This window comes from Oreochromis niloticus, linkage group LG7 (assembly GCF_001858045.2).
Source record: "Oreochromis niloticus isolate F11D_XX linkage group LG7, O_niloticus_UMD_NMBU, whole genome shotgun sequence".
NCBI lineage: Eukaryota > Metazoa > Chordata > Actinopteri > Cichliformes > Cichlidae > Oreochromis > Oreochromis niloticus.
This window is the reverse complement of record NC_031972.2, coordinates 70,922-95,961: the sequence shown is the minus strand read 5'-3', so window position 1 is coordinate 95,961 and position 25,040 is coordinate 70,922. Positions and strand designations below refer to the sequence as shown.

The 25,040-nt window shown below is 46.3% G+C and overlaps 1 protein-coding gene across 1 annotated transcript in view; it reads left to right on the top strand.

Moving 5' to 3' along the window:
- phf21ab (PHD finger protein 21Ab) overlaps window positions 1–24,353 on the top strand; it is a 28,676-nt gene extending 4,323 nt beyond the window's left edge. The window contains 19 exon segments of the mRNA XM_025908687.1: window positions 5,886–5,925; window positions 6,094–6,145; window positions 6,235–6,324; window positions 7,318–7,350; window positions 7,438–7,503; window positions 9,352–9,504; window positions 9,590–9,805; window positions 11,173–11,262; window positions 12,326–12,394; window positions 12,397–12,666; window positions 13,638–13,760; window positions 14,544–14,595; window positions 14,681–14,760; window positions 14,974–15,034; window positions 16,346–16,452; window positions 16,824–16,979; window positions 17,259–17,334; window positions 17,419–17,522; window positions 18,077–24,353. Coding sequence (XP_025764472.1) covers window positions 6,104–6,145; window positions 6,235–6,324; window positions 7,318–7,350; window positions 7,438–7,503; window positions 9,352–9,504; window positions 9,590–9,805; window positions 11,173–11,262; window positions 12,326–12,394; window positions 12,397–12,666; window positions 13,638–13,760; window positions 14,544–14,595; window positions 14,681–14,760; window positions 14,974–15,034; window positions 16,346–16,452; window positions 16,824–16,979; window positions 17,259–17,334; window positions 17,419–17,522; window positions 18,077–18,469 — 2,181 coding nt within the window. The 5' untranslated portion in view covers window positions 5,886–5,925; window positions 6,094–6,103 and the 3' untranslated portion in view covers window positions 18,470–24,353.
- Window positions 24,354–25,040: the final 687 nt, after the last annotated feature.

Sequence of the window (25,040 nt, the reverse complement as noted above, 5' to 3'; positions counted from 1 at the left end):
GTATAAGGATGAATATTCTTCCACGCCTATTATTCCTATTTCAGAACCTACCCATTTTGATCCCACAGTCTGCATTCAGGGCTCTAGACTAACTTTTTGCCATGGTTGCACTGGTGCGCCTAAATTTTATTTTTAGGCGCACCAGCACAAAAGTTAGGCGTACCCAAATTTTTTAACTGCATTGCTTAACACCGCAGTTTTACATGTTCACGTTTTTTTGATTTGTAAATATTGATTTGTAAATGATTAACTAACAACCTTTCAACACAAAGCTCTTTATTTGTAGCAAAGTTCTACAAGAAAGATTACTTAAACATGCTTGTGCTTAAAGTGCTTCACTGAGCTGAAATTTCAACATTAAAGAAATGTAAAACATCTCAAGATATATTAAATAAAAAAAAAAATCTAAATTAAAAAGTTACTTAAAGTGTCAAAGGCTTCAATCTGAACATTTCAATATCCGAACAACTTGTTGTCTTATGGACTGTCCTCCATTGCAGTCACATGCCCCTCAGATGGCCAGCTCCTGTAATTTGGCCTTCTTGATCTCTCCGATGACCTGTTTACTCCTGCCTGCCGCTGAAAGGCAGTGGGAAGAGGGGACATTTGGGCAGTGCATGTATCGCGGCATATAATGTGTCTTCTCGATACTGTATGCTTTTTCAGCGTTTCAAGTCGAAACGTATTAGCACCAGTGACAAATGCAGTGTTGCCGGCCATGGTCTTTCCACACTTGCGACAATAAATGCAGTGCATCATATTGTCAGCTTGGCTGTATCTTAGCCAGGGAAACTGGTCAAGCCACTCGATTCGAAATTTATACATTTTTTCACTTTTACTTTCACTGGGCTCCGGCTGGGAGTCGATCGTATGTGGCTCATTTTTTGATGCCGTCTCCGGACCAGTATTTGACAAAAACTGAGAGGTTGTCGGCTCCGTGTCAGACCGCTGGCTCAGAATTTTGGACTGATCAGGCCTTAACTTAACGAAAAAGTTATCAATTGTTCTTTTCATATTTTCTCAATACCAACTTCATACACTTCTATCGGACCTGGCTACTCACCCTTCTCTATCTGCCCGCACTTTCAAACGTAAACATACGTAGGCCTGCAGGAATATCTGGACCACGGCCAATCACAGAGGTCCCCGCCTCTGACTATCTCTGATTGGTTTAGAACACGACATGGGCACAATGTGTGTCTGTTGTTGAACACACGGAGACTTTCAGAGTTGCGGAAACTTTTTATTGTGATTTCTCCCGAGAAAATACGGTGCGACCAAGTATTTTTTTTTAGTCGCACTATTGAGAAATTTGGTCGCATTTGCGACCAAATTGGTCGCACTCTAGAGCCCTGGCATTCAAATTATTAGAAAGCATTACATCTAAATTTATCTGGCAGAATAAACGACCAAGGGTCAGACTCAAAATGTTAATGTCTGGAAAAGATAAAGGGGGCCTCAAGTTGCCTAACTTCAGAATGTACTATTGGGCAGCTCAATTAAAATCAATGACTGCCTGGATTATTCATGATCCAGAAATGCAGTGGGTATCTATGGAAGAGTATTCATTACCAGGTATCTCCCTTCGGAGTCTCCCATTTGTCAACCCACAATCACGGAAAAAAATTAAAATAACTAACCCATGGGTCAAGCACACTGTAAAGATTTGGAACCAAGTGTTAAAAATGTTAAAAGGGAATTTTACCATGTCTCGAGCGATTCCCATAAATGGAAATGTTGAGTTCCTTCCATCATTGTCAGATCGGAGTTTTGAGAGGTGGGCGGAGAAAGGATTGATTACAGTCAATCAGCTGTTTGAAAAGAATACTCTTAAAAGTTTTGCCCAGTTAAGGGCTAAATATGCTTTATCCCCAGGGGACCATTATAGATACTTACAGTTAAGGGACTACATTACAAAGCACAAAGATTGGGATAATATTAGAAGAGAACCAATCGGGCTGGAAAACCATTTTATAAAACTGCTTGAAAAGTCGGGTACATTGAAAAACCAAGTGTCTTTAATTTACCAGAAACTGCTGATTGACATGTCTGATAATACCTATCATATAAAACAACAATGGGAAATGGAACTCAATATAATTTTGGATGATGTCACATGGGAGAGTGTCTGCTGTAGCTGCCACAGAGGGGTGGGTAGTCAAATGTGGAAGGAATTCGACTGGAAGGTTAAATTAAGATTTTTTTAGAACTCCACTGAAAACCTTTCTATCCAAAAGTAGTGTCTGTGATAAATGTTGGAGAGGGTGTGGGTTTGTCGGGGACCAGACGCAAATCTTTTGGGACTGTGTTTACATACAACAGTACTGGATGGATGTTAAGAACATTATACAAAACATATTGTCAGTCAACCTCCCAATGGATCCTCTGATCTTTTTGTTGGATATCTTTCCTGATGGTTCCTCCTATGAGCAGCACTTTCTCCTACATCTCCTCCTCATGACTGCAAGAAAAATGATAACAATCCACTGGCTCAAACCAGAAACGCCCACAGTTGCCCAGTGGCTTCTGAAAACTAGACATGTCTATACGATGGAACGGATAACAGCTCAACTACAACTAAAAGTGCCAACCTTTGAGAAAAAATGGAGACTAATTATAAAATATCTTGAAAGGACATTCAAGCCTTAACATTGTTACATCTGTGCTTAGGTATGTAGGTATTGATATGTATGTATGTATATGATGTGTATATATGTTTTTCCTTTTAAATTAAGTTTTTGAATTACCCTCACCATTATATACTGCAGATTTGGTCTCAGGTCATGTTGCTGATGTGAATTGCCTTGTTATTTTTGGCAATAAAAGTAAAAAAGAAAAAGAAAAAAAAGAGTACTTTTTACTGCACTCAGCTTATCTGAATACTACATTTTTAAGTACTTCTCCACGTTTCATGGTGTGGTGGAAAGTACTTGATGAACGACGACATCGATGAGTATTTAAATCTGATTTTAATAGTACTCTGTACTACATTAAATGTTGTACTTTTTACTGCATTATTACTGCAGTTACTTGGTTGTTTTTAAACTTTTGAAGTAGTAAACACTAAATCGCAGTACTCCGTTCCCGGGTCACAGGATGTGTTGTAGTACATTTATGACATGTGTAACGACAGTTTAAGGTACTTGGAGTATTTTCTCTAGTGTACTCCCATACATTTTAGAGGTAAAAGTACTTTTTACTGCACTAGTTTCAGCCTCCAGTCTTTCAACCATAAATCAGAGGATTTGAAAACAGAAAGTACTCGAATAGTTTTTCTCACATAGTAGTACTACTACCATCATCAGTGCACTTTTAAGGTACTTTACTACTTATTTTTCACTACTTTACACTATGTTTCAGAGTAGTGCTGGGCGATATGGAAAAAATATTTATCACGATATGAATTATTTTATATCACGATAATGAATGATATATATCACGATATACCACCTGACCTGTGGTCATCTGGAAAGTATGCAGTCTGTAAACAGCGAGTGGAGAGGGTGCAGTCTTTGTTTTGAGTTACCGTAAAGCGTGTCGCAAATCCGGGTGCACGTAAAGCAGCACCATGTCGCAAAACCACAAGACGGAGTTTCGTTGCAAAAAATATCATTTTTTTATACTTTTAACTTTATGCAAGAGAAAATGGAGCCAGAGCTTATCTTTACATTTTGCATGCTGTAGTCCCATTTGTGGGAGCATTTCAAGTTGCTATACATCAATACAACCATTATAGCCCAAATTTTAATAATATGTATGCATTAAGTCCATAGTAACTACATAAATTGCAAAAAAGTGCAATAAACTACAAAAAATTGAAAATCGCTATTGTTTTTTTTTTTTTACATATATTTCTAGTTAGAGAAATTTCAGAGGCTTATCCCTCAAAACTGTAAATACAAAAAAGTTGCACAAAATAGTTTCCAACCACGAGAAATTTATTTTGAGTGTCTCCATAGTTTTATTTTTGAGATACACTAATTTTTATATACTGCAGGAAAAATGAAAATAAATATTATAATGCAAATTTGCTAAAAAACAGCATGTGAATCAAAATAAACTATTTCCAACAGTGTAATTTGACTTCTAAGCATCCCAGAAACGACACAGAAAAGCATAAAGTCAAACATGACTTTTAAAAACACCAACATAGGCTTTGAAGGTAAAAAAACTACATTTTGCACGAAAATGACGTCACTTCAGGTTTTGTACAGGTAATGGCGGACATGCGATAGTTCGCGCTGACTTACATTCCAACGTAGGAAGTGTTATGAACAGCTGATCGGATCGGCAAAGCGTGCTTCTGGAATATTATGTTTTTGTTGCTGGAAGTGCTTTTTATGCAATTTTTGCAAAGCTATATGTGGAAGGAAACCGTGACCTCGGGCAAGCTAATGGAATAAGATGTAAGTACAACTCCTACGGTTTCATATGCCAAAAAAATTATTGTGCTACCTCAAGTGGTTCCAGTTCTACAGGGATTTAAAAATAGTTAGGCAAAACGGAGCGTGCCTGCTCCGACCGGTTGTAAAGGGTTAATGATATATTTTATGTAATAATTTATAAAATTAGGGTTAGAAACAATAGAAACGATAGAAGACAAATGGCACGATAGACACTTTTCTATCGTCCACACGATATATATCGTCATATCGCCCAGCACTATTTCAGAGGATTATGTAGTACTAATTAAGCTTACAAAATGCCCAACAATAACTCAAAGTAGTTTGAGGTGCAGGCTGGAGGCTATAATACTTGTGTGTACTTAAAGTGAAAGTACTCGTGCACTTCTTTCTTTTCTTTTTATTCTAATTAAACTTTAAAAATGTAAAAATGAAGCAATTTTTATGTTTTATGCACTTTGTTTTGTAGCTTTTACAGTTTTTATGAGTATTTCAGTACTTCATTTGTCTGCAGGTTACAGGCTGGGGTGTGAAGTACTCGAGTATTTCTACTTCTTTGTACTCCTGAGTACTTTTTCCTGACGTGTCGTTCACATAAATCCCAAACAGCATTCAGAGACATGATGGGGATGTTTTTCCTTGATTAACTTCTTCCGTGGATTCGTCATAAATAATAAATCATCTCAGGACCCCAGGTGTATTTCTGGCGACCCTTTGAAGGGCCCTGACCCTTATGTTAGTTCCCGTTTCTGGACTGGTTTTTAGTTTAGAGGATGTTTTTTGTCTCACTGATGCAAAGACATGTAAATGTTGGCATCCACACAGCAGGGGGCGCTGCAGGGGCCGGGATGCACTAACAGGCTGGTGATGCAACACATTATTATGATGATGATCTTCTCTGAATGAGTTTCTTTGTGTTTTTGAGTCTCTGTGATGGAAAAATGTGTCGGTTTATTCTTTTTGTTGAGAAACACGAGTGAGTACTGCACAGTCAGACAGGCTCGTTTTTAATGTGTTTCTACTCAAAACTCCTCTTTGATTTGAATGCATTTGTACCAAAGATTGGTGTGTCACATGACCTCTGAATCACTGTGGGCAGTGTGACCTGATCAGGTTTGGCTCACATGTGAAAGTGATAGTTTTATGGACCAAAGAAAAACAAACCCAAACTGTCAAATAATAAAAAGAATCATCTTAAAACTTGAACAGCAAACACTCACAGGAAGCTGAAAGCTTCAGAAAACGTTGGCAGGTGGTAGAAAGGTGAGGACGTACAAATTGAGTCTACAAACGTGTGTTTTATTTTGAAGGTGTGTGCCGCTGCACACCTGCTGAGTTGTTTTGTTGAGTATTTGAAGCTGGTTCAGGACTGACTCGGTCCCGGTTCTGTTGGTGTGATCGTTGTTGGAATAAAGACGTCTTTTATTTAAAGTCTCCTAAACACACTGGGCTTGTAACGTGTGTGTTTGCTGTGTGTTACAGGGCAGCACAGAGGGGTGGAGTCCGGTCCCACAGCCAGGTGGTGAGTGCTGTTATGGTGGAGTGTGAGGCTCATTAATGCTGATGTGAATGAAGTGTTTGATGTTTGGGCACGATGAAGCTCGGAGCCTGTTTGTGTGTAATGAACAGCTTCAGGTGAGGTTACCTGCTCTGTAGTCATCCATGTGTCTGTGCTTCGTTTCCTCTGCAGCGCCACTTTAATGCTTCAGTTGGATGGTTTTCCTACTGGAGACGGTGTTCAGGTGAGAGCTCACACACACACAGGTGTGGTAAGTGTAGCCCTGAAACGCCAGCGTCTCACCTTTCTGTGTGTGTGTGTGTGTGCGCGCAGGCTGATCGATCGGCTGGCAGACTGACTGGATCCATGATGGAATTACAGACGTTACAGGAGGCCCTGAAGGTGGAGATCCAGATCCATCAGGTACCCTGTGGGCTCAGCTGTTTCCTGTCTTGGCCGCTCGCTCTTCTTTTTCGAAGTTCAGCGTCTGAACTGAATAACACTCCATAACACAGCCTGCTTCCTTTACTACAAATACATAAGGATCGAATCAGGAGGCAACAGCTCAGGTTTTTACAGGAGCCTCAGGAATATTTATACTGTGAGTTTAAGTAGTTTCACAGGAAAAACAATGTTTCCAGATGTTACATCGTAAGTTCATGTAAGCAGATTATAAAGTGGATTCATTGTTATTTAATATTCATTACGTTGATGTTCAGTCAGTCCTTTTTTTACCAACATAAATGTGAAACAGTAACATTGTAACATCGGAGCACAGTCGCACTTTTCTGCCTCAAAGTCGGGCGGAGTAATCCACCCCGGAAACTACAGGACGCTTACAGTGTAGGCGTTAGAAATATAGTTTTTTTCCACAAGATAAACAAGAAATAACACAGTACTGATAATATACTAATATTACTATAATAACTACCTGAAGTTACGCACCGCTTAAATTCATCTACAGTATAATTGTTTCTGAAAGTGTCACGTGGATGTCTGCTGTCTGTCAGTCTGCCCCAGGGCAGCTGTGGCTACAACTGTAGCTTGCCTCCACCAGTGTGTGAATGTGTGTGTGAATGGGTGGATGACTGGGTATGTAAAGCGCTTTGGGGTCCTTAGGCAGGGCTAGTAAAAGTGCTATACAAATACAGGCCATTTACCATTTGCTGTGGTGAAGTGATGAAAAAGTTGAAAATGTTCATAGTGTGACAGTAAAACAGGAAAAAAAGAAATCAAGGTCAGGTGGGGTCTTTTTCATCTGTTTTCATTTGTTTATTTAGTTTAAATGCGATCCTTATCAAAGGATGCGTGTCCTTCAGAGCGAGCGCTGCTCTGTTTTGGGTGCAGTTCCCTGTGATGAACAGCAGGTGTCAGTGTGACCTGTGTTTTCTTACTGGCTCACTCTTCTTTCTGCAGAAACTGGTTGCTCAGATGAAGCAGGACCCTCAGGTAAGGTCCAAGCTCTTATTTCTTATCAGCACCTCTGAAGCTTCAAACTTTTCAGACATTTTTTTCATGGCATTTGTTTTTTGTTAGAATGCAGATCTGAAGAAGCAGCTCCACGAACTTCAAGCAAAGATCACAGCGCTCAGCGAGAAGCAGGTACGTGATTCAGCTTTGTGCTAACGAGCTCGTGTCTGTGGGCTCATTTAAAGCGTGACCTTCTGTGATATTAGAGGGTGAGTTCACCGAGCTGTCGTTTCAAACAAAGAAACGTGAGCTCGGAGCGCTTCAGCTTCACAGACGATAAAGTTCAGCTGTAGGAGTGAAACGCTCTAAGACCAAAGCTCAGGGCAGTGGTACAGTCTCACCTAATGAGCTTACATCATTATTAATGAAGGGTCACAGGACAGCCAGTGACGGAGACAGCGGTGCACGTTTGTGTCTTTGAGTATTTGTTTTGCATCATTGTCAGTTTCTGACTGGGTTGGGTCTCTTTCATGAGTTTCGGTGGTCATTTGTTTCTTCCTCGTGACTGTTGTTTGACTCTGTGTGTTTGGGGTCTTTCTCTATGGCTTTGTGATTATTTGGTGTCTGGAGTTCATAATAGTCCCTGTGATATATGAATCAGATGAACATCTTTGTGTTACGTCACGTCTGTAGTCTCTTTGTCTTCTGTTATTTTTGAACGCTTTCATTGTGCCTCCTATTTTTATCTGCTCCCTGCGTGTTTTTCGCTGTGTTTGTTCTGCATGTGAAACACTTTGTGCTCGCTGCTTCGACGTTGTGCAGAATCAAAGAAGACGCTGTTGGATAAACGTTTGTGCAGACTGAAGTGTGCTGAGATGATGTTGGAGTCGGGATTAGCTCAGATTATTGTGGGGAAACAGAAAGCCGTGCACGTATTTGTGCAGGGGGGCGTCTTACGTAACCACAGATGACTAAAGGTGGTGTCAGAGAGTCGGCAGATTAGTCTCGCGCTGAGCTCGGCTCCCACCTGATGATAAACCGCCTCAGTGGGAATATGAGCAGGAGCGTGAGGGGTGGGCTCAGAGTTAGGCAGAGTAACAGTCTGAAGGAAGTTCAAAAGAAGAAATGTAGGCCATTTCCTCCTCCTGCTTCTTCTTCTTCTTCTTGTAATTAAACTGGCAGCCGTGCAGCTGCTCTCATGGCCAAATCTCTTTGATTCTGGGGAAAAGGAGTGATTTGAGATTTTTTTATTGCACTTTTTCTTTCATTCAGATGTGCTGGGAAAAAGTACGTGACCCTTGACCTTTGTTTAGAGTGTGCGCCTCACCGTCGCGCTGATGTCATCATGCCTGAACCTCCCAAGTTGCAGGCCGAGGAAGACTGAGTTAAACAGGAAGTGTGTGTTTTTAGAATCGGACCTGTGAAGCAGAAGTCGTGCGAGATTAAACATCCCTGTGCAGCGGCGGCAGATGAAGTGCTGCATGTTATTGGCAGAAGGTCAAACAGTTCTCTGAAAGCAGCACCGCCACTTTCCTCCTCCTCCTTTGTGTTTCTCTGCTTTCTCTCTCGCGGCGTCCTCATTGTGTTTCACTCCATTAAGTTCCTGCTTCTGAGTCGACTGTTGCTAAGCAACAGATGGGCTTTATCCTCCGACTGAGAATTCCGTCGTCAGTGTGTGCATGACCTCCTGAGCTCCACCCCTTTCTTCTTCTGCTTTTCATTCTTTTTGGTTCTTTCACTTATTCCTCTTTTGCCCCTCCCTCCCCCCTTCCTTCCCTCCCCCTCCTCCTCAGCCATGCAGAGATGCTTGGTTACTTATTTGCACAGTAACTTTTCTAAATTTAATGACCACATGAACAATCACCAGTGAAAAAACACACTTTTTTATGACTCCGCCCCAAAATAAATTTTTTCCTCTGAGAGTCGACCCTCTGCCTCCACACCCTTCAACCCCCCTCCCGTACTTTGTTTCAATAAAGCTTTTTTGAATGGAGTAGTGACGCCTGCGGCAGGAATAATGTGCTGTGCTCTCGCCTGCAGAAAAAGGTGGTGGAGCAGCTGAGGAAGGAGCTGCTGGTGAAGCAGGAGCCGGAGGCCAAGTTGCAGCTGCAGGTCCAAACTCCTCCAGCAGGAGGAGACATCAAGCCGGCCAACCCGCTGCAGAGCCAGCAGATACCTGGAGCGCTGCAGCAGGTATGAAAGCCGACGCGCTGTTTACGGGACGTCTTAAAATCCGACTGTCTTTAAACGTGTTGCGGGTTAAATTCTCCCTCCGCAGACGCTGACAGTGACGCCGGTCCTCACCACGAAGACGCTGGTGCTGAAAGCTGCCCCAGGCACCGTCCTGCCGCAGCGCCCGCCCACCGTCGCTATGGTAACCACAGCTATCACCAAACCCGACTCGCAGAACGCCCCCATCAACCTGCAGGTGGCCGGCAAGCTGACCAATCAGAGCTCGGAGCCCATGCGGCTGGTGTCCAAGAACGCCATGGTGGTAAGTGTGCCGTCGGTGCGATCTGTTCGAGCTCAGGAGACGCTTCAGACCGCCGCCTGCTGACCCGCCTGCGTGTGCTCTCACGCGACTCTGTTTCTCTGAAAGTGCTCGAGCGGGCTGCGGCGGCAGTGGTGGCCTTCTAGCATCTCCCTCTGGGGGTCAGTTCCCCTCTCAGGGGCGCACAATCGCGAAAAGAACACGACACGACACGACTGAGGGTTTTCCAGGTGGTTTTCCACCGCGGAAACATCTCTGCGCCCGTTCCTGGGCCGCCGGGACACAACGAAGTACCACCTCTGGGGGTGGGTAGGTACTTCCTGGGCGGGCCTCGATGGTGATGGGGTAAACTGACCACAGCGAGGGCCATCTTTAAAAACATGTCAGGTGAAAAAATGTCAGGAAAAAAGCTTAAAAGTCAGAAATGGAGTGATCGAAGTGACGAATTGTAACACAGCAGGTCGTTTTTAAATTGTTCTGCAGCCATCGTTCCCTGAAACTCACACTAATGCAGCTTTGTCTTACCTTTAAACATACACTTGTTTTAGCAGCGTGGACAGGCTGTAACAGCATGACCACCTAAGGTCTGCTAACTACGGTGATTAAAATACTGCACAGAAGACAGAAACGACCGCAGCTGTCGAACAGCGCTGACACGAACAGAGTTCAAACTTGGAGGTGAGGCTCGTGTTTCAGGTTTCAGAGCAGGGCAGGGTCAGATTTGCTTCAAGTGTTGGTCTCTGCTTGGATGGAGGAACTGACAGAGGTCACAGTGTTCTGCGCACAGTCCAGTGTTCCACCTGAAGGACTCGGAACTTTTACTCCCAGGAACCTTTTCAAGGAAAAGACTCGAGACAGCTCGCTAACACAAAACACCTGGATGTTCCTCTGGATGCAGCAACATCGCTACATCCAGAGGAACATTGATACTTTGTTATTATAGCTTTTGAGAAACATCATTTAGCCAATAAAAGTAAACGTATGTTTACAGTACGGTGCTGAGATGGAGCATGACCCCATGAGCTCTAAAAAGTAGATCTGGGTTTGTAAAGGTGGGCCGGCTCATCCCACAGTACCCCGAAGTTTATGAGCGTTTTATGGGCGAACAACACCCGACCGAGTTTGGTCCCTGGAGGGTTCCCCGTTCCTGCGGTGCAAAAGCAGCTGCTCTGTGCCAGTTCTCCATCCTGCTCCCTCAGCAGAGCCCACAGGTGTGTGATGTACCTGGTTTAAAGCCCGCGTGTTCTCAGAGTTACTTACTCCCACGCTCTGCTGTCAACGCTTGGCGACGCGTCCTGAACCGAGCGCAGCAGACGTGTCGGTCAGATGTCAGCAGCACGGATCCACAATCTGCTGTGGTTTTGTCTCAGGTGCAGGCCGCCGCCGCCGCCCAGCCAATCAAAGTTCCTCAGTTTGTCCCGCCTCCTAGACTGACGCCTCGACCCGCCTTTCAGCCACAGGTGCGTCACTGTGAGACCCGCCTCCGAACCCTAACCCCCTCAGATCAGTGTGTGTGGCCCACCCGAGGTGGCGCGCTCACTCTCCAGGAGAGGGCAGGAGCGCGCCGAAGCAAACGCTCATGCCTTGCTCCGTGGCACTAAAACATTGTTTGCTGTGTGCTGCCTCTTACTCATCACTTCTCCTCTCGTTGTGCTTCTTTTAATTTCCCGACTGACCTGTGAGCAGGTGTTTTTGGAGGTTTCCTGCCTGTGTACCAGTGTCTTTTACCTTTCTTTGGTCAGAGCTTGTTTCCTGCAGCTTCTTGGTATTTTTGTGTTCCTGGCTGTCGGTGTGTTTTAACCCTTCCGCTGGAGGAACGTGGGCGGTGTTTGTGCTGAGTAACGCCACCGGGAGCTCGAGCCGCAAAACATCAGAGTTGGGCCTTAGAAGTCATCCTACCAGGAGCCACGTTTGTCTGTTAGCTCAGAACAAATACTCGAGTACTTCCGTGTGAAGTTTGAAGGGTTAGGGTTATAAAACAATTAAATATTGTTAACAATATTATGTTTTTGTTTTTTTCCTCCACCAATCACGTTTTACTTTATTGGTGATTTTGGAGAAAATACTTTCTTTTTTTATTTAATGTATTTTTACATTTTTAGCAAGTCTAAACAATACGTGTCCTTTCTGTCCTACCAGTACGCCCCCTGTCTCACTCTGAAACCCCGCCCCTTGTCTCACTCTGAAGGGCTCCTCTCGCCTTATTCACTTTGAGAGTGAGCTGTAGGTGTGGTTAAAGACTGGGACTTTGGGGGCGGGGCTTGTGTGGGTAGCAGAGCTGGCACTGCTTTACTCAACGTATGATGTGCTGTGTCTGTCTTTTTTATTTAATACATAAAAATAAATGAACTGATGTTTGTAACATTACTCTGCTTCAGTAGTACTACTACTACTAAAAGTAGTAGTAGTAAGTAATAGTAAAGGTAGGCTCAGTCAGGCTGAGGTAGAGCTCCACAGTGGCGTTACCTGGCAGTATCAGGTCATTTTTGTGCCAATTTCTGATTGGCTGTGTGTCGTCACCAGGTCCGGCCAAAGCTGGCCACACCCACCAATGTCCCTATCGCTCCGGCCCCTCCCCCGCCCATGATGGCGGCCCCCAGTTGCTGCAGCGGCCCGTCATGTTGGCCACCAAGCTCTCGTCCTCGCTGTCGTCATCGGCGCCCATCCACCAGGTCCGCATCGTCAACGGCCAGCCCTGCAGCAAGACCGGCGCCGCCCCGCTGACGGGCATCGTCATCACCACGCCGGTCTCCGCTGCACCGACCCGCCTCGCCAGCCCTGCCCAGGTGCCCGTGCCCACCCCCGTCCCCACTCAGACTCCAGTCCAGCCGATCCAGATCAGCAGCCTGACCAATGAGCCCAAGGTAAGAGTACTGCGTTAGTACTGCGTCAGTACTGACGCAGTACTGCACTGTTCAGCACAGCAGGATCTGATTTTAATCATGATCTTAGATCCTACTTTTTACTTCCAGAAACCTTTGGATAGTTTTGTAGTTCTGATGTTTAAACAATAAGGAGGTTCGAGGCGATGACCTTAAATATTTAAAGGTGGCGCTCGTGTGTCGCTGCTCCTCCGACACGCTGTAAAAGCTCTCAGTGTCCAGCACTGAAAGGTTTGATATCAGTTTTAGTTCATTTACAGGTTAGGGTTGTGTGCCAGTCTAGCACCCCCCTGTGGTGATTCAGGTAACTACAGCGCTGATACAAACATGCCTCTCAGACTTCAGCAGGGTCTGTTTTTCCCTCTAAAAGGACTGAAGTGATTTATAAAGCTGGTGTCTGTATAGATGAGGAGAACCTCACTAAGAATCTACTTTTACTCGTGGATCTGGCCCACATATTTAAAATCTGCTGCTGTGATGGTTAAATCGCAGTCCGCCTCAGTGGCAGCAGCGTGGACAGCGCCCCGTTCCCGACAGCAGCGATCAGATGAAACGTACATGCTCTCCAGCTGGAGCATCGGGCAGCTGGACGCTCACAGCTTGTTTGGGTCTCGCTGTCAGACTAATCAGTGTTAGAATTGATGATTAGTCAGCGCTGCAGAGCTGCGTGCAGGGCGTCGTCTGCTCGTGTCTTACTGTCACACCCACTGAAGGTCCCGTGTTTGCAGCTGATGGGTTCTCACTGGAGTCTGGACGCCTGTTTGACCCTCGGGCCTTTGAACGATGGCGCTGTGTCGCATTGGTCCGTGTTATTGAAGGAGGCCGTGTGGAGGGCTTTGCTTCTTCAATGAAAAACAGAAAATAAAAATAATGAAAATATAAAGGAATGTTCTCCCCAGTGTCGTCGCTCTTCTGTGACTGAAGCTCGCCGTCTTCGTCTAATCTTCTCTCAGCAGACTGTTAAACCAGGAGGAACAGAGCAGCACGCCGTTGTCAGCCTCCCGTCCTCCTCCTCTTCCTCAACCCCTCCTGTGTCTCCTCCTCCCAGGCCCCCCAAGAAAGAGGAGAACCCAGAGGTATGACCCACAGAGGGACACATAAGTCATGTATTTTCTAGCATAAATCATTGAACCTTTTCTGTTGTCACACGTTTCACCTGCAAATTCTAGTTGTTAATCTTAAAGTAGATGTTATTGTTATTAAAACGTGTTGTTATTATGTTCTAGTTCAAACTTACACACAGGCTGATGTCATGAAAGGAGATAAAGGTGCACGATTTTCCCAATGATCCAAAAACCCAGAAAAAGCTGTTTACCAAAACTCCCTCAGTTTTATTTATACAGCAGTCGCCTCAAGGTGTTTATATTATAAGACCCTAAAATAACCCAGAGAAACCCACCAATCATGTGACCCCCTATGAGCAAACAGATGGCGACAGTGGGAAGGAAAAACTCCCTTTTAACAGGAAGAAACCTCCGGCAGAACCAGGCTCATGGAGGGGCGGGGCCATCTGCTGTGATTGGTTGGGAAGAGAGAAGGAAGACCGGCCACAGGGACAGAGTGGGTGGGGCTTCATTGTGTGCCTGGGTGGGGTTTGAGATGGAGAAAAGAGGCGTGGCTCAAGAAAGTACGGCAAGAGGAGCTGCTTTACTACATCGATATAAAATACTTACATTCTGCATCTCATTTGAAAATGTATCATTTTAAAAAGATGGATTTTTGTGTCAGGATGTTCTCCTGCAGACTTTTACTTTGATGCTTGGAGCACGTTTTGCTGGTGCCGCTTGTGCACCGCACGACTTTGTTGTTGTTGTACCAAACCTGCCAGCGTGATGATTCACCTGCTGTGTCTCCTTTAGAAACTGGCCTTCATGGTGTCCTTAGGCCTGGTAACACACGACCACCTGGAAGGTGAGCGATGGTTTCAGTCTCGGTGTCGTGAAGCTGCTACGTGAGCAAACTTATGCAGGAAACGCTGATGTGTTTTTATTTGCAGAAATTCAGAGCAAAAGACAGGAGCGTAAGAGGAGAACGACAGCCAACCCGGTGTACAGCGGTGCCGTGTTTGAACCCGAGGTACGTCCCAGACTCCCGTTTGTGAATTTAAAGTCAAGCAAAGTACGATGACGTGTTTACGAGTTTGGGTCATTTTTCTGCAGTAAAAAATTAAAAAATAATAAAACCGAACCTGTTTTTAAATAAGCTCGAAGGTTGATTAAAGTAGTTGTCGTCGATATTTTACCTGCTGAGTGACTTCAGTGTTAATGACATTTTTCTCTTTTGTTTCAGAGGAAAAAGAGTGCAGTGAGTTACCTGAACAGCCCTCTGCACCAGGGGACCAGGAAGAGAGGTCCGTATGAAATACAGGCCAAAGATGGTAGAAATGACAGTAGAAACCAGTAGAGACTGAACGATGCATGACAATAGAATCAGGCAGAGCTACAGTAGAGACAATAATCAGCTGAGAGTCGTGGCAGAGAAGAGCGTGTCTGTGTGTGTGTGTTTCATTGAGTGGAAGGAGAGTAGAAACGGTAGATTAGTGTCTGATCTGATGCTCTGTGCTAATAACGTGCTGTGAAACTCTTCTCCTGCTTCTGCTTCCTGTCTCTGTCGCTTCAGTCGGGTTTCCGTCTAAGCCGGATTCATGCTCGTTTGTCCTCGAGGCTCTGAAGCTTCACGGGCTGAAATGTTGCCCGCATGTTGTGTCATTTAGTGCGATGATGTCAGGTTTCATTCACAGACTAAACACAGACACAGATGTACCCTCTGAAACGATGCCGAGGTTGGTGATCAGGGCTGTGGAGCCTCCGATGAAGGGGGATGAATCCGGTTAGACCCTCTGTTTTCTCTGGGAAGAGCTGAAATGCATTCTGGGAATTGTAGGAACACCCTGACTCCCAGTTAACGCCCATGATGTTTGTTTGCTGGTAGCGGAGCCACGCCACTGGTAACACGACTAACGGTGTTTCTGATTCGATAACATCACACTTTCCGACTGTCGAGCTGCAGACGTGATAACGCTAGATGCTAACCTCACGCGCAGCTCGTGGTGTCAGATTTTAACACGTCCCGAAAGAGGTGGAGGAAGTCTGCGTCAGTGTCCGCGCTGATGTTCGACTGTTCCTTCGCCCTTCAAACGCTGACCTCAGGTTTCCACCTCGCCGCAGCCGCTCTCTTATTCATTTCTGCCTGTTTGTCTTTTAACTTCGGGTCTCTGTTAAGCCAGTAACGAGCTTGCAGGTCGACCCAACTGAGCGCCCAACCCATGGCATGCCCGTCGGGTCCACGCGTCTCATAACCATATTAAGCTGTTTTATGACTTTTAAGCGGCGACAGTCTGAGCCGCTCCGTTTGAACCTGTCGAAAGACAAAAAGGCGAGTGGGAACGTGAGGTCGGCCACTGGGGTGTTGACTTCTGACAGTCCACGGGCAGCTTTGTACTAGAGCTTGGCGTCAGCTCGCTCGGAGCACTAACCCTGCTGTCTGTGCTTCTGACTCCTCCTCTTCCTCCTCTTCCTCTCTCACCCTGACTCATGCTAGCCAACGAAGACTCCCTTTCCAAGGTATGTCATACAGACTGTTTGTTTTTGTTTTCTCCCCCCTCTCCATCTTTCTTTTTTTCTTTGTTTTCCGTCTTTGTCGTCTGTCTCATTTCACCCAGGTCGTCCACCCAAATACAGCAGCGTCCCGGACCTGGTCAGCCTCACCCCGACCTCCCCCTCCAGCCCCGTCCATCCCCTCCCCCTGCCCAGCCCCAGCTCTGGGGATGTAAGTAACGATGGGGGAGACGGACAGCTCAGAGGGTTGGATGCCCCGTCACACACAGTCCTTTTGGCCCAGTAGCTCTGTCACCATTTGCACTCCTCCATTAGTTTGTCGTCTCCATGACACTCATCCGCACTCATCACTTGATTTTACTTTGAGTCAGCCTTACAAAGTGAACAGAGTCCTGTAGCGTCATTGATAACTCTACTGCAGAGCACATTCTAACTCCTCTGTGTGGGCTCAGTCGATTAACACAACACACCATGTCATTAGAACAAGCCCAGACTGTAAACTAAACCAGATCACGGCGCCCCCACCTTGCCTCTCTGCTGATGGTTGGTGGGGAAACTGATTGGTCCAATTCTTCCTCACAGGGAGACATCCATGAGGACTTCTGCACTGTGTGCAGACGCAGTGGCCAGTTGCTCATGTGCGACACGTGTTCTCGTGTTTATCACCTGGACTGCCTGGATCCACCCCTGAAAACCATTCCTAAAGGCATGTGGATCTGTCCAAAATGCCAAGATCAGGTAACCACAGCAGACTGATCCTGAGTCAGGGGGAAGGGGGTACTGCAGTCCGCCGGCCTGAACTTTAGGACTGTTCGATCCTTTGTAAGCAGAAACGTGATACAGTATTGTTCTTTTGTGCTTCTGTCTCATTCATTGTGTAAAGATCTGCATCTCACATCCATCCACCCCATTGCTCGTCCCCGTTTCGGCCCCACCGCAGGGTGGCGGCTAAATTTGTCTTCCTGAACTGTTTTCCGAGCTTCCGCCTCTGTGAAAACTCCCAGCTTCTCTCTCCAGATCCTGAAGAAAGAAGAAGCCATTCCCTGGCCCGGCACCCTGGCTATCGTTCATTCCTACATTGCTTACAAAGAAGGTGACGGCAGCTTTTGCTCTTCTTGCGTCTTGCGTCTGCCGGGACTGGTGAACTCTGACCAACTCTCCCGTTTTTCTCTTGCAGCTAAAGAAGAGGAGAAGCAGAAGCTGATGAAGTGGAGCTCGGAGCTGAAACTGGAGCGAGAGCAGCTGGAACAGAGAGTCAAGCAGCTCAGCAACTCCATAACAGTGAGCTCAGCGCACGCGTTTATGCCTCGGTCCAGTCTCCAGTCCTTCGTTCATAATCTGCGCAGCGCTAAAGTTATTAAAAGTTCTGGCTGTGAGCTGGCTCAGCAGGGGGAAGACTGTCAGCTGCTCTAACGGCCATTTTTTGTTTGGATGTTGGATAAAGCGCCGCGATACTGCAGTGTGAGAGGAAGGTTGTATAATTACCTGTCAGGTCCTGAGCAATCTGCCTCAGGGACGCTGAGTCGGGTAGGTAAGCGATAAAAACAAGAACAGGACAGTGAAACCTGAATTCTGCAGCTCGTCATACTGTAACTGTATTGTTTTAGAGCTATTCTCCGGCTTCACGTAAAATTCCAGTAGCAGTAGTGACGAGCAGGACTGTGTGCCGTAAACGAGCACAGTTCCAGGACAGACGCTCGTCCTTGCGGCTGTCAGTCACAGGGATTTTTAATGTTGGTACAGTTTAATGCCTGCCGCCAACTTCAGCTTCTGTAAACTGTCACTGCACTCTTTATTTGAGGAGATGAAAGTAAAGCCTGTTTTCGCTTTTTCAGAAATGCATGGAGACCAAAAACACCATCCTGGCCCGCCAGAAGGAGATGCAGCTCTCCCTGGACAAAGTCAAACACCTGATTCGCCTCATCCAAGCCTTCAACTTCAACCAGGCTCTGGCAGAGACGGAGGGCAAAGACGTGAGAGTCCCGGACAGGGCTGAGGCCGCGGTCAGCTCTGAATCTCCGCCCAAAGCCAACTCGGCGGAGAAGGTGAAGCCGGGGAGCTCCTCGGCCAGCGTCGTCACCGAAGGGAGCAAGCCCGAGGAGCACGGAGCCGCGGGGAGTAACCAGACGAGCGGAGACGCCTCCAGTCAGCCGGACAGCACAGTCCTAACGGCAGATAGCAGCCCCGGCGCGGGGCGGATGGAAAGGCGGGGCCGGGGGAGGGGCTAACACGGGGACTGGTCTCCAGGCGGAGATCGTAGCCAAGCCTGAGACTGAGGCAGCCGCGGCGGCTAACGTTCCCGCTTCCTCGGCCGTCGCCACCACCAATGGCACGGCCGAGCTGGCCCGTCCCGATCGGAGCCCCGGTGGAGGCCGCGGCACCAATGCCGCCACCGGCTCTGAAAACAAGACGGCTGCTGTCAACCCACCAGAGACGCCGACGGAGAAGAAACAGGAGGAGATCACCGGAAGCGATGGCAGCAACACCAACAACAGCAAAACCTCAGAACCCTCCCAGCATTCTTTGCCAGCTCTCGTCAGCAGTTTGGACAATAAAAAGTAACACGGCGTCTCTTCAGTCGGGAATTCAAACATATATATTAAAAAAAAGACTCTTGCTTGCACCATGTGGTGCCCTGAAGTTGCCAATCTGTATAAATGTTGTTTGTTTGCATTGTATTGTCAGACTGTGTCAATGGTAGATATACAGCCCAAGTCACCTGACTCTGGGAAGACGTAGGCTGTTCCGCCCACTGAGGTGGGGTACAGGAAGGCGTGCGCACCAGTGTCATCATGCCAATTAGCGATAGACGTCATGGTGGAAATGCTCAAAGGGAGATTTAACTCATCATCACACCAGTGTGTGCCTGTTACAGTGGCCCCTGTTCCCTGCGAGGTGGGGAGACGGTTCACATGGGTACGAAGAACGCCGAGAACGTGGAACCAAACATCTGTCAGGGGTTACTGGTCTAAAGCAGTGTTGTGATAAATGAACCTGTTCGTGCTCTCGTCCCAACGAACTTAATGTGAACGACCCTGAACCTTAACCATCCGTCCCGACCTTCCCAATCGTCCGCTCCTCGCCCAGCCAACCTCTGGATCTCTTCGGTGAGGAGAAAAACCCGTGCATACCTTCACCCCTTCACTGTGAAAAGGCTTCAGTTTGCTTCAAACACAGAGTGGTACCAACCACAGGCACTGCAGATGCAAACGGTCCTAGAAATCTGGACCACGTCGCATCTGGGTGTTTTTGATCGGAAGTCAGAGAAAAACGATGCGTTGCCGAGAAAACCATGCGTCAAATTCAAAGCTAACGCTCACGCTGAACGGCCTAACTTACCTTAACCCAGGTACCCGACAGCCGGGTACCAACAACTGTTGAATGGAGCAAAAGATAAAAGGCTGGAAATGGGATTTTCAGTCCGTCCTCAAAGTTGATTACTGCTAACTGCTCTGAAAATCATACCTTAGACTGATAACCTTCGATATCAGCCAGAGACTCTCCTCAGACATTGTCTTTTTTAAAGATGGCGGTTGGCGCTTCGAAGCATGCGGCTGCCTTGAAGGTGACGGGTCTGACTTTCCAGATGAAACTTATTGGCAGCATGTCCGCTCATCAAACCACACAATACACAGCATTATCCCAGAAACCTTGAACACCTCGTCGTCGTCACAAGAAAAGCTCTTTTGAAGCACACTGACGCCTTTGGAAAGACTTCCCGAGCAATCCGTAATCTCTACGTTATTCCTTCTCCCGGTCACCCGGTAACCAAACGGCCCATCCTCTCCCCATCTCCTCCCACCTGAGCTCAGGCAGCAAAGACGCCGAGCGGCGCGTTCGGCAGGTACAAAGGACGAGGTCGAACAGGCTCGGTAGCCGAACAGATGTTTTCAGTGGTGTCGGTCAAGTGTAGTGATTGAGTTTTCATTCGTGAGTCAAGTGTGTCAACTGTGAGCACTAAATGTGAAATTGCAATATTGCAATGTCAACACACACAAACTATATCTGGGCTGTGTTTCTTTTTTATAGGAAAAGATATTCAGGTCTTCCTAGTCTTCTTCAGAATAAGTGCTTTCTGTTCATGAACCTGCTGGACTGGCATTATCCACACACAAAGGAGTCCTCTTTTTGAAGCGGTCGTCTTTGCATCGTGTGCGTTTCTGTTGAATCCTGAACTGCCAAAACGACGTACCCAAATTCAGCAGGGACAAGTCCACTTACTGTATCGAAAGATCAAATCACCGGCGTTGTAAGATATTTAGATGCTACCATTTCAGAAATTGGAAGTCCCCAGATTGAGACAGGAGAGCTTACTAAACAATAACATTAAAGGAACTTTTTTCCTTCAAACGGAGGGATTTGTCTTACGAAGCTGCTTCTTCCGACGGATCTCAAAGGACGATACCACAAATCGTGAGATTAAAGCACAAGCTTGCTGCATTACAAAGAAGTGCTGAAGAGCTTTTTGTATGTTAATATGGAATTAAACAGAGTATGCATCTCTTTGTTGTGATGTGACTTATCCCCCACATTGCCAATATTTTTCTCGGAGGACACACAAACCTCTGTCTGACGTTAAGGCTCGTGCGTAGTTCCTGTTTTTGGGAGGAGCGGCCTGAGAAGCGCCTTCGTCCCCTCGTGGTCAGATGCGTGCGTCTCTTTTCTTTCTGTGTGGCCGAAGTGCGGCGTTGTTGTTTGTGGCTGACGGTTCAGGTGTGTCTGCTGAGCCGAACACCGCCAGCTTCTTGTTGGGAGCGGGGCGATGACGGCGCCTCTGGTTGTGCTGGAATTTCTGTCGCTTTCATTCTTTGAGCTGTTTTGGAGCGTCATTGCCGAGGTTTCAGTCGCCTGGCGGCGTCTTCACCCCCGAGTGCCAACGCCGTTTGTTTTCTGTCATTGTGCATGTTCGCTGGGAATAGAGCCGCTGGATGCAGAGCTCCATAGCGCTGCTCTGCTACCTGCAGCTGGTCAAGAAGTCGAATAATGACCTCGAGCAGTAAAGCAGATTTTGTGGCTTTAGAGTCGGAAGTCGTAAACCGATGCGTTGGAGCACCAAAGTGACATGGCCAGCTCCAGAGCAGCACCCGGGCCACACTGGACGTGCCAGGCACCGTCTGCTGTGTGACTGAGGCAGTCCAGGAGCTCTGCTGTGAGTGGCTGTGATACCCTGTAGGTGCGGGGTAGGCCCAGCAGCAGAGGAGGATGAAGAACACGTGAAGGTGGCCGCGTGTTTCAGGCTGTGTTGCTTACTGATGAAACGTCAGTAGTTGGACTTTTCTTCTAACACCTGTACAGTCTCTGGAGTGCTGATATAAGGCGTGTTTAGTGACGGGGCACGTGGCGGTGACCGCAGGGGTGAACACGCTGCAGGGCGACTGCGGGTGTCCGTTAACTTCATATCACGAGGACCGAGTCGGCATATCTGACACCTGGTGTTCTCGTATATAGACTGCCTTCATTCAGAAGATCCCACAGAAACGTTTCCAAGCGTTCGGCCGCCACGTCGTGTTTTATGCCGTTGGTCTGCCTTGAAGAGCTGGGCCATTCGAACACAGACGGGAAAGAAGAGCCAGAGATGCAACTCTAACAAAAAAAAGAAAAGAAAAAAGGCAACTAACGTGTCCCCGGGTCCCTCTGAGTATCATTCGTTGTGTGTTTTTTTTGTTTGTCGGCGTTCTTCATCACACGAGGCTGTGTTCACTCATGGGTAGAGCAGAGTAGTCATCGAGTCTCATCAAGGTTTTCTTTCAAAGAGCCCGAACTTGTGTTCCAGTCAGACTGGACCTCTCCCTCTGTACAGTAGGTACCTCGAGTGCCTTTCTTCAAACAGCAGATAATATTTGTCTCTTGACTTGCACTGTGACTTGTAGAACCTTACTAACCCCTCCATATGACCCTCCGGTCCCCCGTCCCAGGAGCTCCCCCCAAACTCCGGAGCACAAACTCGGTCCCTCCACCTCAGGCTGCCAGTAGTCAATGCAAGTTAATCTACATTTCATATATGATGCCGTTTGAAATCGACCGCATAGTGTTTTGTTGATGTTTAATAGAGGAGTTGCCTTACATGTGGTTTTGTTTTTTCTTTTTTTCCTGTGATTAACTTTTACATTCTGATTTAAAAAAAAACAAACAAACACCTGTGCAGACGCTGGCGAAGGTCAGAGGTCGTTTGGTGAGAAGCAGTCGGGGTTTTCCCGACGATGATGACGATGACCCGCTCGGAGCTGTGTTGTGATGCACTTTTTGATTTGACCAGTATTATTGGACCGGGATCGGTCTGCGACGCAGAGCGCAGGCGTGGATCCCAGTTCCCCGAATTTCTTGGCTGGACTCGCGTTCGTTTTATTTTGAAAGGTCCGTCGTCCCCTCTGCACTGTTCTGGTTCTTCTTTGGCTTCAGAGAGTGCCCGAGTTTGCTAAATCAGGTCACGTGAGGCGTCTGGAATGATCAAACTTGGGCCTGATTAACAACATCTGTCAGTGCAGCGGCGGCAGCGGAGCACATGCTTTCTTATGCAAACTTTGATACAAGACGTGTCGAACCTTTTTTTGATATGCATCTGCTTTTATTTTTACGTTTTTATGTGAAACTTGAGTCGCTTTCTTTTCTTTGGACGTTCTGGCAGACACGGATGCCAGAGCACGCCGTTTAGGTGTTAAATGTTGCAGCAACCATCCGTGTTCAGCGGGTTTCTTTGTTTTTCTGGGAGGAGCACCAGAAGATTTTTCCATGGATGTATGAAGAAAAACTGGACACCTGTTCTCCACTGACACAGTGCCGTTTGTAGGGCAGTCCTACCGCAGAACGCTTACCGATGATCGGTAGAAGTAGCCTGCGGATTTGGAGTAACATCACCCCAAGTTTGACCAGCACTTGGTTCAAACATGAACGCGGTCGACTGATTGTGTCCGCTGCAAGTTTCTTCCTGGGAAGTTACCCAACATTGACCTCATCAGCACCTTGTCAGTGGAACGCAGGAGGAAGAACATCGAAAAAGTAGTCCTAGCTTTGTCTGGCTTGTGGGTTAAGTCTTTTCCTGGCAGGTTTTCAGAGAAATCGGTGCTCTGATTGGTTCTGCTGTGTTCACTGACTGTTTGATTCATGGCTTGGCTACAGAGTAGGAGATCTGTGGGGGAAACGAGGCATGCATTAGGCCGGAGTGTCTGCCCTGCATCAGCTCTCTGAATACATCCATGGATTTAGGTTCTTCGTTGTAGTCTTGATTTGACTGATGTGGCTTGTCGACTGTCGGGATCCCAGCAGAGCTGCGAGGGTTCGGGGAGGGAGGCTCTCTCTAAATTGCTTCTCAGTTTCGATTTCGCCGAGCTGTCCAGGTGAACTTATCCAAAGAACACTGAGAACACACATTTTGTCTCTGCATATCATTCGGATGTCGTTTTCCTGCGTTAGCATCGCGCTTGTGCATTCCCGCCCGTGGTCACATTAACCATTCATGCGTTAAAAAAAAAGACTGTCCTGGGAGGTCGTTCCTGCGAGGTAGTTTGCTCTGACTTTTAAGTTTTATCAGTTTTAAAACGATCAAGTCATGATTGTGGCCTTCTAGTATTCTGTCAGTACATGACGTCATTAATCTCTCGTGCCCGCCCGCCCATCTGTCTGGACCCAAACGTACACCTGCAGCTTCTTACCTCATCCACAGCTGATTCCATCGGGGGTGTGTTGAGTGCAAAAAAAAGAAAAGTTCAAAAAAAGAAAAAACAAAGAAAAGTCTTTTTTTATCTTCCATTTGGTGAGATGCATTGTAGCGATATGAATAAAGAAAAAGTTCACCTGGTGTGCTGAATAATGTGTAAATTGGTAATTACACAATCTGAATATTTGTATAATTGTTTGTATTTTTTCATAATGATTTTGGAAAGGAATGTGTTTATTTTTTTGACTTCTGTTCCAGATGTGTCTTCTGTTGGCCTGACATTGTGACTGGTCTGGTGGGATTCTTACCTCTGTATTGAGCCTCTTCTGTGATGAATTCTTTGTATGCAGTGTTTAGGAAATACTGTAGGGAACATGGGGAGGAGTTGATATTAGGAGCATTTGATCAATTTGTATTTATTTATTTTATCATTTTGTTAATAAATTGTGAAAAGCAGACCGTCTGGTACCTGCCTGTTTATTTCTTGGGCTGTATTTAAGATTTTGTTTTTAAGAAAAAAGCCATGTTAATTACGAACAAATGTTCGTAGAGTCCCTAACAATAAAACAGCCGGCCCCTGTATTATGAATGAGAATGTGTTTCTTTTTTTAATCGTTTTTGCCTTTTAATTTGATTTGTTTCTCGTTTCGTAGCTTTTGAATAATGCATGTTAGATTTTCGTGTTTTTTTTACCAGATATTTGCAGAGTTTTGAGTTGGAATGAAGAGAAGGCCTACAGCCTTTATTTCTCCTGTCTTTATGAAAAATGTCAAATTAAATTAGCCGATTCGGAGCTGCTGTCTGAGACTCAAACACAAAGCCATCGCTGTGAATGTGAAAAAAGATAAAAATGTTCCACTTTTTCTTATTTCTAATCGGGAGCATGATCGGGTATTCTCGCTGGAGATCGGACACAAAGGAAGGTGCTCGTCACACACAATGTAAAACTACGAGAGTTCAGCTCTGACTGAATCCCGAGTCCGATTTTAAACAACGAAGATGACTTCCTCTCGGTTGTCGTGGAATTCCCGCGGCTCTGTGCTCGTGTGCTTCCCGGACTGAACCGTGTGGTGAATTGGCCAAACTCTAAAAAAAATAAACTCCCTCATCTGAAACCCGTCAAAGGACAAAAGCACCAATCAGGT